This window comes from Falco biarmicus, chromosome 4 (genome assembly GCF_023638135.1).
Source record: "Falco biarmicus isolate bFalBia1 chromosome 4, bFalBia1.pri, whole genome shotgun sequence".
In the NCBI taxonomy this organism is placed as follows: domain Eukaryota; kingdom Metazoa; phylum Chordata; class Aves; order Falconiformes; family Falconidae; genus Falco; species Falco biarmicus.
In genome coordinates, this window is record NC_079291.1 from 91,789,692 (window position 1) to 91,808,192 (window position 18,501).

Genomic DNA, 18,501 nt, shown 5'->3' on the forward strand with positions numbered 1-18,501 from the left:
GGAAATAACATAATAATTCTTGCTGCTTTTATTAATATAGTCTATTATTTAGCTTGTCTCGTTCTAGCACACTTCTCTTTACACACTTACAAACTCACATTAATATAAAGCAGTGTTACCGTGTTACATTCAGAGTTCAGATGATCAGGGAGAGCAGTGACCATGCATGGATGACTATCAGGAATAAACTTACTTTCACTCATGATAATAGAAGGTGAAAAAGAATACTCTTTCCCCTTAGGGTGGAATAGGTCTAGTTGCTCTATTTCTGTAGCTCAAGACTGAATTTGTCTAAGTCATTCTGAAGAAGCTATGTGATCTGACTTATTTAGCAACGCGTCCATCAGTTTTGCTCTTAGAAACAGAAGGGATTAGTGCTTCCTTTTTTTCAACATTTACAACCCAACCAAATATTATTTTTTTTAAACGAGCTCATAAAGGAGTCCAGAGAGATTATAATTGTTGCACAATAAAATGGGAGCAGAAATAAGGGATGCTTTAGTTAAAACAGTTAATCTGTATGTGACATGTCAGGGTTTAATCATATCTATAGAGAAAGGCAGACCAAGCTCCTTCTCTTTTTTATGAGCAAAGATGCATGTGATTTTAGTACTTTAATTAGCTGTGTACTTTAATTACAGCCATACAAACCCTTATTTCATCTTCTGTTTTCCGACACAAAGACTTCTGGAAAAATGCTGTATAGATGATTTATTTTCTCTCCTTTAAAACCACAGCATTAGCGATTTTGTCATTTAATAATCAAAAAGCCTTGTAAATGCTACTTTGCACCAGTGGACACACTGGTAAGATTTTGCACACTGAGAGTTTAAACATTCTCTCCCTTTGCCTCAGTGTAAATCCTGCTCCTTTTGTTTACTTCTGCTAAGCAGCAGAAGGCCTTCTGGGATGCTCAAAAATTTCAGTGTGCTTATAATTATTGTTAGAAAATTAATACGGAACCACAAGTAAATACTGTATGCAGTAAGTTAATATTTTTTTTATAAGAAAATCGGTTGGGGAATATCAGGGTACTAGAACCTCAAGATCTAGGCTTAATTCCACTATTTAAGTTTTAAACAATGCTCTCCTTGCTCCTGTTCTCATCAATGTCAGAAAATCCAGAGATTACCTGTGGCAAACTAAGCATGTTTTCTACATACCGTAGGGATAGGCTGTGTCTAAATAGGAATGAACAAGCATTTTTGTTGAATAGACCATACAATCAAAATGCAAATAAAGATTTGACTGAACACTCATTTAGAAGAACATTTTTCATCATTAGATGAGCAATTACACAGAAAATTAAATTGCCATTAGTGAAAGGGGGGGAAATCATTGGAAAGTTCTCTATGCCCCGTGGCATCAACTGCTTACCCAAATTTTTCTGTTTCATTGCGAGTGCCTATGTGAAATACTTCTCAGATTTGCACTTTCTTTCACAAACACTTCAATTTACTTTTATGTCTATTGTATATTACTTTACTATGGGATAGGGAAGTATTTATTTTGTGTCAGAGTTTTGGATAATGCTGTTTTAATGAATAATAGTTAATTTTAAGTCTTACGTGACCCAAACTAACCTCCCTGAGCAACTGGTCCTGCGTGCAAAATCTGGGTCTCAATTTCCAGAGCCTTATGGATTACTGATTCTGTTTTCAGTCTTTGAAAATGGCAGTGTGATAAAACAGTGTTGTCATTGTATTTATGAACAGAAAGAGATGCTGAGGACTGCAGTTCTTAGGCACTGTTGCCCATGTCATCCATCTGTCTACATTTGTATATGGAAATATCATCACAGTTGTAAGTTGTGAATAGTACACCCAACTTAAGTCAGTAAGTTGCTTTTTATTTTAATGCTTTACTATTTAATTGACGTTCAAGTGTAGTAATACAGATGGTTTGTGGCAACTCACAAATAAGCTATTAACCATCACAGACAAAACGTCAGTAAAGCCCTGCCAGTATTCTGGTCCAGCAGCTAACCAAATCCTGCCTAAACAGAAGAGACAGAGAATACGGAGGTTGATGTAGCTATGGGTTATCGTACAACCTGTACAGCTGCAAAGCAATTATGCCGCAGCCTGGGGGTATATTCTGCTTCCCTGAAGCCTCCACTGATGTCTCCTACATGAAGCGGATTCAACTCAGGCTTTGTGTGTGGTAAACAGTCAGCTCTGATACGGTTGCAGTGAATTAACTGCTGATGAATGCAAACGTATGTATCATACAATTACCCGTGTGTATTCGATCTGGCTTTGTTCTCAACCAGTTTTATATCTACAGAATTGTACGGCCACTGCTAAAGACAAATAGGCCTCTGGCATCAAAGTTTTCCGTCAATGGGCTGTCAAAAGCAATACTAAGCCAGATGTGTTTTAGTGATGTTTAAATGTTATTATTAAAACCAAGAACACTCAACAAATCCAGCAACTGTTTATGACTGTACCTTTTGTTCCAGCGCAGAACCTCTGAGCCCTTTCTCCAGTTAATAACTGCTCTGGGAGAAGCGCTCGGTTTACAACCAATTGTAATTTCACCTCCAACTTGAACAACAGATGTTTTTTTCACAGGGTTTTTGGAAAAGTCGGGTGCTGCAGCTAGAAAGAGAGAAGAAAGAAGAGCTTACTAAGTGAGTTACTAAGTGAACTTGCTAAATTCTTCTCTTCTAGTGAGATAGTAGGTGAATCTAGTAATTGCTTTGTTTTTGAGGTTTCTGCAAAAGTACACATCTATCTAACATGAAAAATCTATTTAAGTATCAAAGAATAGAATTCACTGCATCTTATTTATTACATATTTATGCCATTTCTAAACTGTCTACCTAGAAACTGTCTGCTCTGGCAATCTTTCCTGAGGGTTACATGCAGACTGGGAAAATAGGTCTACCTGCAATAAAGAGCGATGGTCCTGAGCACAGCTATGTCAGCAGGACAAACAGCACACATGGGATCTCAGCCACATGTATTCATCTGCAGAGTATTCAGACACACAGTGCTTCAGTGCTTTCTGTTTCTAAACCAGCACTGTTTTCTGAAAATAGGTTTATTTTTCCAGTAATTTATGTGGAAATTCACTCTTGGAGAAGAAGAAAACACAAGACCTGTAAAATACTTAGGTGCTCTTAAAGTCTGTGTTCTACTTTTTTCATTAGTATTCGGCTGTTGAAAAACCTTTATATTTGGATATCTACAAGATAATACTTTTTATAATATGAACAAGTTCTATTTTATGTGCATCTCTGGTAATCATTAATGAGATTACATGCTACATGTTATTTGTTTTTATATACATATTTGCCATATGCTCTTTGTTTATAGTTAAATTATTTTTCCCACTTTCTGAAATGACTTTTTATAAACTGCAGAATAACTATTAATAACTCAAAACACTAAGTGAGAAACAGAATTCATTAAGCTTGTGCATATGTGATAAGGAAAGACCACACAAGGGATTAGATTCTTCCCCCAAACCAGTCATGAAATGGAATAGAAAACCCCAACAAACCCAACTTTCCACATGGGTAAGAACACACAGCAAAGAAATAATCAGCATACTTGAACTGCCAGCTGGAATTTAATCTACTAATTTCTTAATTTCAATTTTTTTTCAGTGAGTGTCCTGTTATACTCAGTACCTGCTCATTTTAGTGACATTTACTCACCTATCACCCGCAACTCAGCATTGGCATAAATAGTATCGTACTTGTTTTCTGCCACACACTGATAGAGGCCAGAGTCTGACATATTCAGCATAGGTATGATAAGAGTTCCATTTTCAATTTGAATTCTTTCCTGATAAAAGAAAAAACAAGCAAAAAACATTGACAGAGCCAAGGAGTGTACAAGCCCAAAGATTTTTGGTATCACACTAATGCACCTGATCATAATTTGGAAGCAGAAATGTTATTTTCTTGGAAGCAACGTGGATGAATACATCAGAAATGTGACACATACCTTGCTATATGATGGTGGTTATGTTTTCAAACCTCTCAGCTCTTCAAACTTTTCAAGAACTACAGGCAGAGTTGCAGAGTCATTGCCATGGGCAGGCTTGCCCAGATGTTCCAGCTGTGGCATGTGCTTCTCTGCATTGCTGAACTGTGAATCTGTGGTTGTGCTTCACGGTGAAGCAGTCGCAGCAGTAGCTACTGCAGGGCAGGTACAGCTCCTTCACACTGGGAGCCTGGAGCATCTTTCCATATGGCTCCTGAGAAGCAGCACCTGCAGCCCTCTCTGGGGGCACAGTGAAGCATGGCCTATCCCCTCATCTGATTAGATGAATCTGATGATGATAATCTAAAATGATCAGAAAAGCTCCACAGGAGACAGAGGTGCTCAAATAATAGAAACATTTCAAATGTTATCAAGATCACAAGTCACAGAAAAATGATCCACTGAAAAATCTCTACTGAAAGCCAATGCTTCTAAAGTCCTTCTAAACCCACAGGCAGCTGTTCAGATCAGAGGGACAGCATGCTCCTCGTGGCTTGAATGTCTATACACTAAGTTTCTTCTGTACAATTCTGCTGAAATAGAGGAAGCTGCACAGTAGGTAAACTTGGACCAGAGCTTGGGTTCTGGCTTATTAAAAGAACTTCTATTTGCTCTGGTTTGGCAAATATAAAAAAGCCCGTTTCATGCTGCAAGCATAACTTAAAGCTAAATATTTTGTGATTTTACAATTACTAGCCTCCAGAGACAATAATAGCTCCGCTGCAAAGTGTAACACTGAGACGGAGAAGACAGTATGTTCCTGAAAACAGATCAGTCTGGCAGAAACCCACAACAGGGAATATAAATCTATCACCAAATGCAAGTCTGCAACAACAGGTATTACTATTATTATTATGTTGCTCCTTTAGTCTGGCTCTCCTGCTGCTCAAGCAGTAATGGGAGCATATATTGTAAGAGTATATAGTATAGTCTTTGCTGAACAGATACAAGCATCTAAACCACATTTGTGAACTGCTAGATGTATATAACCTGACTTGCCATGTTGCCACAGATAAGCCAGTTGCACAGCCTGTTCAGGGGATTTCTCTTGCATTGCTTGCAGAGGGGAGCATGCCACCTATTGAGCCATAGAGCTCTATTTTCCAACACTCTTGCCTTTTCCTTGGAGATCTCCCAACTAAGAATTGACCCAGACCAACCTTGTTTAGCTTGGAAATTTGATGAGAGCACAGCCTGCAGTTGAATGGCTGGTGTACTGCAAACTAATTAACAACATTACATTACTTATCCACTGCTATTTTTTTTTTTTGAGGCTCTTGCTACAGATATCTTTTGCATACTTAGTTTTACCTCCAGGCTCTTTGCTATCCTCTCGATGTGTTCTATTTTTACAAACATCCTTTGAATGCAAAACCCCTTCTGAAGCAATGCTCGTGTTTCTTACACATGCCAAATTCCCCACCATTCTATGCTGGCTCTCTTCAGCTACGCAGACAGAGAGAAAACCATACCACGTACACAAGCAGGAATATTTCAGGGATGACCAACTAGGTGGTGAGGGAGAAAGGTCTGACGAAGAGTTGACAGTATCCTCAGAATCAGCCCCAAGGTAGAAAGCATCTGGAAGGCATTCTCCCTGCGATATTTCCACTAAGCAGGGTGCTGTGACAGACTGAGTATTTTATTACACCTCCCCTGTACTTTCACCTCCAAACTATCCATTTTGTCCATTGAGTGATAACATTCAGCATTTTTGCCTCAAGTATTCCATTTACAATACACTGTAAGCACTGTGAAAATGTTGGCTGAAAATATGTCTGTAGAGTGTTTTATTCTTTTTTATTGAAACGATGCAATTGAAGAATGACAGATTCTAAGTATTGCTGTCTTCAAAGAGAGAGAAGCTAGACAATCTTGCTTAGGAAGAGGTCACAATGAGGAGGAAAAACAGGTTCATAAAAATCACAGTCCAAGTAAATTCTGGCTAGCCTTCTTAGAAGCTAGTTGGGTTCTCTTTAGGACTACTCCAGCAGAAAATCATATGAAAGATCAGACCACACTCCACTTGCTTCCAGTAAGTACTATGTCTAGTAAGTGCTAATTTGCCCCATGGTTTGGAAATTATTCTATATCTGTTACTGCTAGACAGAAAATAATCACAGTACATTTTTTTCCAGAGAAGTAAAAATGCATTAAAAATGAACTCTGCCATTTTATGCCCAACAGAGGCTGAATGCATGCTTAATAAAAAAAAAGGAAAACTTGGCCTCAGCAGAATGCAAACACAGCAAAAAGTGTCTTGCCACAGAAGTCATTCTCCATAAGGCTGCCAACAACTGAAGATGGAAGATGGTTGTGCCAAATCTTGGCCACCACAGAAGTATAATTATACTGCCTAGAAAGAAACAAACCTGGGTTCTCAAACACCTGCTTTAAGTGTTTCAGCTCCAATTAATTTCCCTTCTCTCCTTGCACTCCTACCGCTTCACTACTTCCCTTTCCACTCAAGCCCTTCTTTTGCCTTTAAGTGAGATTTTTCATTTTTTCACACCTTCTTTGTAACTTGGTATGGTTTTCTTTAGTCTACTTTTTCTCTACCTAGCACCAAAAAAAGTATTAACCTCAATAATAACTGATTTTCATAGCTGATTAACTCAGTAAAGGATGAACATAGCATAAGAATGGCCATACTGCACGAGACCAAAGGTCCATCCAGCCTACAGATTAACAGAAACAGAAGAAAAGTCCAAGTTAACAGGCTGATCATTTTGTAATGCCAGCTCTGAAATGCTCTTCCACAAACAGTCAGTTGGCATCCCACCAGTTTCCCAAATTACAGATTTTGTCTACAAATGTGTTTAGTGTTTCTGAATAGACCCTTCTTTCACTAACTATAACTGATATTTTTAAACCCATCCATACCTACTGCCATATCTTGTAGCAATTAGATGCTCTGTAAGAAATCATATGAAGAAACTGGTGTACCTCTACGTAATATAAACCAGCAGTACCATACATTTTCAGTAAAGATAAACTCCACGAACCAAGGCTTTGTGTTGCAGAGTTTGTGCTCATATCTGCTTTTATATGTTAACCTTTAATTAAGTTCCTAAAAAAAAGGTAATTCACTGTAAAATAAACATCATGACTAAATCATAAAAAAAAACCCCAAAAGACAAGCAAGAAAGCAAACAAGACGATGGGAACCTTACCTCTGACATGAGCGGCTGGCCATTTTTTAACCAACTGTAGGAAGGGCTTGGTTTTCCTCTTGCCTTACATTCCCAAAACAAACTGTCATAGAGAGGCAGAAAGGCATTGTGGATTTTTTTATCCCATTCAGGGAGTGCTGAAAATAACATGCAAACCGTTTTAAGCAGGAGAAAAGTGATTTCACTGGAGGTATGCTGCCACTAATTAACGAACTGAGCAAGGCTGATTAGTATTTCTCCAACACATTCTTCTTATATTGTGAGTGAATTCTGAACAGCAATTCCCTAGCATTAAACTTTAGGACTAACTTGGGAAAACATTAGAGATCAAGTGACTAGTGGGCAGGCAGTTCCGTTTAGATATTATTCATTTTTATGGCCAAAATTTGCAGAAGCAGTGATTTTTGATGCCTGAAATTCTGGACACACTCTCTGAAAGCAGAGACCCCTACTTTCTGAAGAACAGTCTTCTTCTAAAGGTACTTAAATCTGTGTACCAAAAATAGAAATACCAAAATCATTAGTAAGTAGGTTAATAAATAATGGATTGTAAATATTACCCTTTGGTTTTACCCACATACATGAGACCATGGGTTCATTGGTTGTAATTTGCAACACAAATACTACACAAAGGAATTAGGGCTACTCAGGTTAGAATAACACCTTCTGAATACTTGTGGCACACTGACATGGATTCATTGCCACATAAAAGCGGAATTTGCAGGAGTTGCATATGAGCTCTGTAAACATCCAAGTACTCAAGTGACTGAGCTGTGCAGGAATCCACTTGAGGCAGGCTGACATTTAGAATAGTTGTCAAGATATAGGTGATTGTAAGACCTAGGGGGAACAGTTAACACCCACCTAACTTGGGGACAGGCCAAATCCACATGCAAGGAAGATACTAGGTTGCATCCCTCTAGCTCTAGCATAAGTAGCTGGTGTCAACATCCCGTGAAAAATTTTTGGCCGGATTATTAAAACATAATGCTGCAGTCTCCACACGTATATAAATGTGCATGCGCACACACAAATATAGTTCTTACCTAGAAAAAATTGATTTTAGGATGAGAATCATTATCCTTTGAGGCTAGCAGAACAAACCTCCCTGTACAGCATGGCCCTGGGGGTAGGTAGTTTGTGACTGTCCCAAAGTACCTTGAGATTGTCCAACACTAGATTAATACAATGCCAATGAGCCCATTCCCAGAATGAGAGAGTATCTGGGATAGAGCTCACCATGCTTTAAAGTGATTCTAATCACATGTCATTTATACTGCTCGTAGAGCCTAAGGCATGTGATCTGGGTATCGTACACAAAGCAGCAGACAGTGCCCGGGAATGAAACCCTCTATCCTAGAGACAAGCTGCCTGCAGAATAAAAACACTGCAGCACAGAAATTAAGGAAGAGGAAGTCAATCATGTAGATAATATAACAGCCCACTCCTAATAAGATTTAAAATAATCTGGTGCAAAAGCTTCATGAGTGCTGTTCATATATTTCATTATGAACAGCTATTAATTAATTTACAAAGCACATTTAATAAGCACATTGTTTTAGATTATATTAACTGATCATAATTTTGTAGTCGCCTATGCTGTTATCAACCATGTCCAGGTAATCTACTGAACTTAATTTTAATAGAACTGATTGATTGATGTTTTGCAAAAATTAGTCAGCAATGAGAACAAAAATAAGCCCCTAAAAGCAAAGAAATAATTAAATATTCAAAACAGCAGTAGACTGCTCTATTCCTGGCATATATCTTGATATTAGACGTGGCTGCAGGAGACTGGTAGCTTATCAGCAAAGCCTGCATCTCTTCATCAGAAGAGATTTATTATTTAAAAAAAAAAAAAAAACCAACTTGCAAAGGTCTTCTCAACAGATGTTAGTTGTAGGCCCAGTCTAGGTTTCTGTAATTTTTTCCCCCCACTGTTACATTTATTATTTTTCCGTCTTTCTCTTTTGAAAGATGTATGAGGTAGAGAAAAGATCTCGCTTTTTATCCACATCAAAATATGTTGCTTTCACTGGGTATTAACAATGGGACTAAAAAGCATATATTTCACCTTGGCTATGAGGGACCACCACGGGTGACTTGGATCATGGGAAATTAATGTGTGTGGGAAGAGAAAAGGAAAGGGAGAACAGTTTCAGAGAAATATTATTCTTCACTTTTAGACAAGGAGGAAGGAGAGGGAGGCAGCAGAATGCATTTCCCCTGCTTTGCCCTCGTCTGTTTATGGCGAATTACAGTTGAGCTAGAATAGGAGGTGAAATAATCTTCCACTCACATGAACCAAAACCTCATGAATCCTTCCCTGATCTGCATCTGGGGCAGCACAGCTTTATGCTGCTGTGAGCTATTGAGAGTAAATCTTTTTGCCTGCCCTTAATGTTTCATGTAAATGTACCAGGGATTTCTTTCTGCCTCGTATTAACCTTTACAACTTCATCATGGCACAGCCCACATTTTCAATCTGAGTTTTAATGCAAAATATCTTTATTTGCTGAGGACGTAATTCAGTGAAGGTCACTGCAGAACTCCAATCATTTTTTTAATCAGCTTAACGTGAACTACATTTTCTATCTCCAGTAAAGGGCTAATAGACTTCATCTACAAAATACATCTGAACTCCACCATGCTCTGTAAAAAATATAAATGAGGAAATTAGTCAATCTGCTTACCATAGACAAATAATTGACCTCTTGCAATGTTTATTCCTCGAATGTTTCCTGCAATGCACTCGTAAGAGCCTTCATCTTCTTGCTGAACATCTGGGATTTCAAGAACTCCTTTGTTTTTGTTGTGTTCGATTTTCTTTGTCAGTGAGTTTCCATCAGACCTCTTCCAGCTAATACTAGGGACAGGACTAAATAATTATATTTCATTAGAGAAAAAGAGAGAACATTTGTTATAGCAGAGAAAAGATAATGTAAAATCCTTTCATAAGAGTAATAATATTTTAAAGAAGAAATCATTCCTGTTTCTAAGTGTGACATACAGAGGTTCACAAGACTGAGATTTTTTAACCTGTCCAATTTATTTAGGGGTGCAAATCCAACAGTGGGATGAAGTCCTCAGTCAATTCTGTGATTGCTTCTTAGGCCAATTTGGATTTTCCTCACAGTGACTCTTACTTAGCGCTCAAACCTCCTCTTAAACACTGTGACACTGAAGTAATGACTTTGGAAGTCCAAATAAACACCATAGAAGCACTGAATTATTGACTGGTTTTCAGAGCAAACAAATTCCCCGTAGCATTAGAGATATTTTCTCACCTCAAAATACAAGATATTGGACAACAATCTGAAGGACCTGAAAATACTAATAACTCTAAGTATAAAAAATAGAAGCCAGCGCAGAGGAGGGCAGACAGACAGCTGAGCAAGGAAGCAGAAAGCATGAGACACTGAGGCTGAAAGGAGATCGAGACAAAAGACAGCATTTCTTGTTTCATGTTTTTGTAGCTTTCTATCACATTCATTTATATTTGGATCAATGTATTCTATACAATAAAAAAACAAACCAGTCAAGTGGGAAAGCAGCTATAAATACTTCTTGGATTTCTGATAATATCACAAACCATACAAGCCTCACTTTCATGATCTATTATGTCACCAAAACACTTTGAAATATTAATAGTCTTGGATTTCACAGTTGCTTTCTGTTTCTGCAAAGTTGCTTCTTCTAAGCAGATGAACAGTTATGTTTTGAACAGCTTTTTTACAGAGGCTTTGGCTGAATACTGACTTCTTTTCCATTGGAAGTAACATCGACAGCAAACACTCGGTACTGAACCTGAAAACATAACTTTCATGGAAATTCAAGAGGCATGTTGCCCTTGTCTGCCAGTCTCCAAGGTCCCTGGCCTGCAGCGCTGACTTACAAAGTGTTTATTCCTTTTTAGTAGAGGCTGTAACTGCTCACACTTTATTTAGTTCCCTGGTTCAAATCCTTGTTTAGCGACCACAGAAATAAAGTCACAAATACAGAATGGATAAATTACTTAACACAAGAAAGTTTAGGCTTAATTGAGTCTGTGTGGCTGTGATGTTCACAAGCTCACCCAAAGCCAGAAGAACCATGACCTGGGAGAAGCACAACTACTGAGCAGATCAGACTGAACAGCTAGGCAAGTGTTAATAGGGTAACAACAGGATAATGTACACCTAGACTACCCTAACATTCAACAATCCCATAAATTTGCTTAGTTCTGCATTTAGGCTTGAAAGATAGGACAGATGTGCTAGAAGCCTACAAATGTTTTCCTCATGTTGGTGGGAGTTCACCTGGGCAAGAAAACCTCTGAGCTGCCCTTCCCTCTGCTCTGTAAACCAGAAAATCATGGTCTTCAGACCACAAATTTAACCGAGCGACCTCTAAGAGCCATTTAAGCACCATAACTTCTCTAGCTACTTTACATTTTTCTAGCATAACTGAACTGCCTCTGAAAATGGTTTGGAACTATAAGCAATGTGCTCCAGATTTTGGTGTTAGCTTTGCACTAGTATGTATATACAAGGATAACTCATACATACACAAGTTCTGAGTCTTACACGACCCCTCTGATACAGCTGAAAAATGTACTGCAAATGAGAGAAACTGGAACATGCCAGACATCATTAACCAGTGAAAGAGCTGGAAAGAGCAACTGAGATTTTATTCTTCTATTTCCCATTTTGGTGCAATATGTAATTGTTTAAATTCCAAATCTTTTTAGATGACAGTAGTTGTCATCACCACCTTTTTTAATTGCCCTTCACTATGAGACCAAAACCTATTTCAAATGCAAACTTGTTTATTATTCCTTACTAGGAACTTTACAAGAGTTTGTCTCCTTCTCAAATGCACCGGTTGGTCTCTTGAAAGGTGCTGTCTCCTCCAGAAACCCTGCATAACATTATCCATGCAGTAAGCCAAGTTACTTTTAGTTACTTAAAAGAAATGCAGCTCTAGTGCAGAGCAGGTCTGTCCCACAATCACCGTGCTCTAGTCAGGACAACAGCCAGAGGTATTTTGCAGCCTTGCAGCAGATTGATACAAATTGTTGATGACACAAAGGAGAGCATGGCTGGCTTTTAAAATGCTATTGCATATTAAACAGTGGGTGAATAGCTACTGTATAACAGAAGCATGCAGTGCACAGAATGCCAGAAGCATTTAAGTACTTACTTTTAAGGCATCTCTTCCGGATATTTTTTTTTTTTTTTTGTGTAACAGAGATCAGAGGAAACTAACAGCCATATAGGAGAATAAACCCAACAATTAGATGCACTCATTCATGCTCTGCTGCCTGAAAGTGCTTCACATAAATATTTCCTATTCACTTAGCCATTTGTTTTCTCTGAGTACTGACTATTCATGAATAAGGAAAGCCTACACTGACACCAAGGCCAGAGGCAGGGCTCTGTGGAAAAAGGCCCCTTCTGTCAACTTGTCAAGTCAAGTTTACCGAGGTTTGAGCTGAAGATGCTGTCCTGTTTTCCTTACCCATGCCACATACTTATAATGACATCCTTGGGGATGTTTCAAGGCAAACTTGCCTTGTTTTGGCCAAACACAAGGGTGTTTGAAATGTGCTCCCTCTGATGTGAACTGTAGCAGGATGACATAGAAACCTTAGAGTTTAGTTCATCAACTTGGCTGTGTTTAAATGCATAATTGCAATAAACAGATAACAGCACTTTGTTCTCCTGCCAGGGAGTCTTGCATTGAGTGGCCTGGTTTTATCAGCAGAGGGAATTCATTTGTCAGGACAGCTATAGGTTAAATGAGCAGACTGCAGGAGGATCCATAGCTCAGCTCTGTGCCATCATCCATAGGAAGGACCTTCATTATCATAGCAGCTTGAGAAGACATGCATTTCTTCATTGACTTTGCTGACACCTCATTAGCACAGACTTTCCAGCATTTTCAGTCACTGTATTCTGCAGAATGCGGGTTTTTTGGCTGGTTTCGCCTTCTTCTGATGTTAGTTTACATTTTTATAACCAAACCTCTTAACAGTGACTATTACTACAGGCCACATGAAAACTTTCAAGGTAAAAAAACCCCTCCACTTACATGTCAAGTTTACCTTAATGAAATTGCTTTTTTTAACAAATTATCTATTTTACAAGTTGATGCTTTAAGAAGTGAAACTGTCCTTTAGGTACAAATAAATGTATACAAAACCTAGTTTAATAAATACAGCCTTATGAATTTTTGTAGGATTAAACTGCATAATCATATTCTATTGAGGGCCAGTACCTGACATTGCTACATAGGCTAGTACCGTCCCATGCAGATTTGGGGTGGTCCTGCAGCTGGTGGGTGTTTTTTCATTCAGTCACTATCAATAACCAGATCAAAACAGATAACTGCTTGGGGCTAAAAAGTTTTGGAATATATAAAGAAACAATGAGTACACTTTTTAAATTTATTACACTTCATAGACAAAGTCTTGCTTTCACCTGAGCAAATAAGAAAACAGTGCATAAATATGAGAGTGTCTTTGTACATAAATCTGCAATTTATTTGAAACCTTCAGAGCATCTAGGAGTACTAATTTAATTTATATTCTACCATACAGGCAGCAGAATCACAAAACCATAAGTTACTAACTCGGAAAGAAAAGGCGATGGAGAATATTTTTCGGTTGGTGACAAGTCTTGTCACACTGAACATGAAATTAATTTGTCTGCAGCATTACAGCCCGCACCAAGATGAAGGTTCTAACTTTTTGCAGCAAAGACTCAGCAGGCAGGTGATGCATTGCATCTGTGCCTCATCTTTTGTCCTGTGGATCTGAGGGCACTTCACAATAAAATTAAATCTACAGCTTCAGCAATGAAGACCATGCCTAGTTAAACAAATGAGACAAAGCTGAGGTTTGAAAGCTGCTGTCATGTCTGCATCAACTGCTGACACAAGGAAGAATTAAGATCCAAGGGGCACCATAATTAAGGCGCTCAGGCTTCTAATCAGCTTGATGTATCGCTTGGGAAACAGCAAAGCAGCAAAATTTCCTGAAACCTGGTATTGTGCCTCATTCTCCTGTGGTCACAAGCCACTCGACTAATGTAAGAGAGGATCTTTCAGAGCTGCTTGCTCGTCCCTTAAAGTACAAATCTCAAGGTATTACCTCTATCAGGAACATGGGCTGAAAATAGCAAACCACTGGCAGAAGTCCTTCATATATATATGGTTCTAGAACACCGCAATGGATCTTTTTACAGCCTCCTACATAACCTCCTTGAGAATATACTAGAAGAGCTATCTAATGAAGACGTGAAGCCTGGTATTTTTATGTAAATGTAGATGGTTATTTGGAAACCCCTTGTAGCTCTGTGATTACCTACTTACACTAACAGCCTCTAAAAAAACCCTTCCCTGAATACATTTACAGGAGTATCTGGGGCCTTTCTATGAAAAGTGAATATTCTGTTTTGAAAGAAATCCTGTTTTATATTATTCACATATGCTCTTTACAACCTCAGCTGGCAATGGCCCATCTGCAGGGATTCCAAACTGCTTATTTCCCTATCTTTCAGAAAAGAATGAAGAAATATGTAAAACACAGGCACAGTTTAATAAATATGTACACCAGACATGGAAACTACTTTGTTTATTTTCATTACAGAAACTACTCTTACTTGTGCAACAGGAAAAAGTTACTTTGGAAGAAATCTACAGAAAGCAGCACAGTAACTGAACTGAACATAACTCTTTCCATTGTACTCCATCCCCTCAAAGACATAGTGAACAATAATTTAAGATGTATGGCATGATTCATATAGCTTGATCCAAAACCTGACTTCTAATACTGGCACACTATTAACACTGTCAACATAATGAATATTAGTGCAGAATACAAAACCTCATTTCTTCTATTAAATTGCCACAGGCTGCAGCATTTGAAACAGTCAAACTGCTGTTTCATATTTCAGTTTTCCTTCTTAAAGAATTAACTACAAGGTGCATTTTTTGCCTCTTTAGATTCCTCATGCCAATCATCAGATACTCTCATGCTGCTTACATTCTTTTTGCCCAATTGTATTTCCATCACAGTGGGGACTAATTTACTTCTCAAAATCTTCCATTCATGGTCTCTCTTCTACAAAATAGGATTCAGAGTAAAGAGCTGGCCTGATCAATTTTGTCCATTCGGGATCAATACCTTCAAACCTTCTTTCCAGGAACAAATACGGACTCTTTGGGCCCCTTATATTTATTTTCCTCAAAACAAGCAAGAGTTTGATTGGGCTACAAGACCATTTGTCAGAGTCAGTCATTACATTTTCATGGAAAATGTAAAGAGCTTTGCAACAGAGCTAGGTGGAATATACCTGCCTCTGCGTCTCCCACAGCCTGGCTGAAGGAGAACTTCTTCGGTGGCTTTGAGCTTCCCCAGGTAAAACAGCATCTTAAAACTCGACCACAAGTCTGGCCTCTTGTACTGGCATTTTAAATGTGGAAGTGCTTTTTGAGCAGGGTCCAATACGTATGATTTGCTGTTCCATATAGAAAAGAGATGCTATTTCTCTAAATACCATAAAAGTACTATCATTTAAGACGTTCGGAGACCAAAACCACAGCAGGTTGCCTATAATCTGCCTTAGATGTGAAAGATTTCTGTTATTCAAAGTGCAGAGGTAGTAGCAGCTGACAGCATTGTCTGAACCAGTGGACTAACAGTATGAATATAGAAAATTATGGATAATGGGAAAGCAGTTCTGAAATCCGAGAGATAATAACCGTTAGTGCTTGTGGCAGATCAGAGGTATAGCTCAACAAATGTGGAGCTGAACTGATTTTAACATAAACAGACAATAGTAGGGGCTAGAGTTTTAGTGGAACTTAGGTATCTAAAAGTGCAGATGGCCACACTGCTGCATTTATGTGTGCCTAACTGCAATTGTAAACAGCTGGAGGTAGGAAACTTCAAGCTTTTAACAATACCACTGATCACCTAGATACCTTTAGAAATCTGGCTTTATCTAATAAGTTAAGAGTACTTCACCTGCAACCTGTTTCTATTGCTTTATTCACATATAAACGCCAGGTCTCAAATAAAGCTTTTTCACTGATTGACAGGCTAGTGAAAATGTGGTTCAAGGCTCTGTTCAGAGAGGAAAAAAGCAGACTGAAAACAGTACAGTTCTGTATGAGACACCTAATCTATCAAAAAAATCTAGAGGGGAAATTCTCCAGCAACACCACTAAAGAGCTTTTATGCACAAACAGCAGCTCTCAAATGCACACTAGATTGGATGCACGTTAGCAACATGCTATAAACAAACTTGTGAAGAATAGAGTTCTGCCCATAGGTCACTGGTATTTATGCAGCAGAACTCCAGGGAAGTATGGCAGCACTGGTTGCAGCTGCAGTCCTATATATGAAGAGGAGAATATATATCAAAGCTGCATTAACCCTCTCAGCCATTCGATTTTCTAAGCACAGCATAGAAGGTACTGTGCTTGCTATGAGATTTCTTTATACATCCTATCAGCACACCTCTTTTTTTTTTTTTTTTTTTTTTTTGTCCTTAAGATGTTCTCAGAATGGAAAAACTTGCGTGCCACATTAACATGACCCATCTTTACCCCTTCAGAAGAAGGCACTGTTTTGTACATATAATTTACTCTGTTTTTGAAATGCTTTTCTGCAGTCAATGTATCATTGTTAAACACTTTCCATGCAACAGATGGAAATATGAAATGACAACTTGAAATGTAAAGCCTGCACTGACTCACACACAATTAAGGAGGTATTTAAAGAGAAGTAGCTTGACAGTATTTGGAAAGGAAAATCAGCTTTAGCAGAGTGTTCCAGTCTGGTACTCATTTTGGGCCAAAAATATGCATGTGCCTTTGAACATGGCTCTATGAATATTCTTCATTCTTAATAAAAATTAGCCGTAAGATTAGTTTATATAAAAATCTCATCAGAAAGCAAAGGCCATTTCCCATCTTATTAACTTTATTTGCTTTATTTTTCTACTTCCCAGCGTAGGTTCCAGAGGAACATTTGATTAATTTGTGCTGTCTGCAAGTCAGGCTTTTAACCTCTGGGAAAGCTCTAAACACTTTAAAAGCTTACAGCCTGAAAATGGATTGTCAAAGTGAACTTAAACTAAATAGAGGTCAACAATCTAAGGTTATTCTAGCTTTTCCAGGGAAAACTGATCCTCACTGGAAAGACAAGTTTTTGTAGGCTGGTTATGCTCATTCAGTTAACTATCTGCTCTTTGAATACAGAGCACCCCTTGCTGTCTGAATGCACTACTGCTTCTGTAAATGAATACAACAGCGTAAGCAGCCCAGGAAAAACATGGACTACCAGAAGCCTAATAGATTTGTAGATTTTAGCAGGAAGGGCTGCTGCTAGGGCTTCCCAGGACTCCTCAGCATCGCTTTGGAGAAGAGGGTGCCGAGAGCCACATGAACCTGTTGGATCCATTCTAGACAGCCTGTGTGCTCTCAAACCACATCCTGTTTCCCCAGGTTTCATTCTTAACCACAATGCCACACAAAAACATTCCTCTTTTGACACTGATCAGATGTGAACTTGCAGTTACACTGAATGCTATAACCTGAAGCCAGGTCTCAGACTTAAAACTACTCCCAAGGAGTGTAGTCTTTGTTCTGACTTTCCCTCCCCTCCCTTCCTCCCACCACTTCAAGCTGCAACCAAGTCATCTTCAGTTATGATACAGTTTTCTTCCTCATTTCCTTGGGAACACATTGTGCAGAAACAATCAAACCAAGATAAGGTTAAAAAAAAGTTTTATGTATTCAAATTCTGACCAAAAATATTCTACTTTGCAAATTATAAAGAACCATTGTTTCTCTCTGTGCTTACAGTGTCAGAACGCACATTTTAATAAAAGACAAAAATCTTACTTTCCAAGGGCAAAGCATTCCAGTTTAACAGATGAGCCCTTCGCTGCATATGTTGTTTCTGGAAAATGTACTTCAATCTTTGGTTCATACTCCCCCATCACACCTGTTGAACATCAAAACAGCTAGCACTCCAGTTGAGCCTCAGACCTGTCTAGTACAACAGAATTTCAGTGTAAAGGAAAGGATGGCATTAATAATGTTAGAGCCTTTGCATTCCACCTGTGGCAATCAACACGTGATGTCTACGGAGCAGACAGCCTGTGGGGTGAAATTCAACCCTATGCTGAAGGCTTATGTGAAATGTGTTAAATTTTATGCATCTAAGAGTTGAAGAGCATGACTTCATGCAAGTTCCACATGTACATGTGTGTTGTGCATTAAGATTTTTAGAGATGATTCAGGGTTCGCACCTCTTAACAAGTGGTGTTAACAAGCAATGC

At 38.5% G+C, this 18,501-nt stretch overlaps 1 protein-coding gene across 4 annotated transcripts in view; it reads right to left on the reverse strand.

The window, feature by feature from the left end:
* CNTN6 (contactin 6) overlaps positions 1–18,501 on the reverse strand; it is a 149,559-nt gene that overhangs the window by 38,511 nt on the left and 92,547 nt on the right. For all 4 annotated transcript variants that reach the window (XR_008821757.1, XM_056338262.1, XM_056338261.1 and 1 more), the window contains exons 7-11: positions 18,062–18,164; positions 9,862–10,046; positions 7,169–7,305; positions 3,665–3,794; positions 2,450–2,600 (exon numbers count right to left, since the gene is read on the reverse strand). Coding sequence is in view for 3 of the 4 variants with exons in the window: in XM_056338262.1 (XP_056194237.1) it covers positions 2,450–2,600; positions 3,665–3,794; positions 7,169–7,305; positions 9,862–10,046; positions 18,062–18,164 (706 nt within the window). In the remaining variant the exon portion in view is untranslated. The remainder of the gene's footprint in view (positions 1–2,449; positions 2,601–3,664; positions 3,795–7,168; positions 7,306–9,861; positions 10,047–18,061; positions 18,165–18,501) is intronic.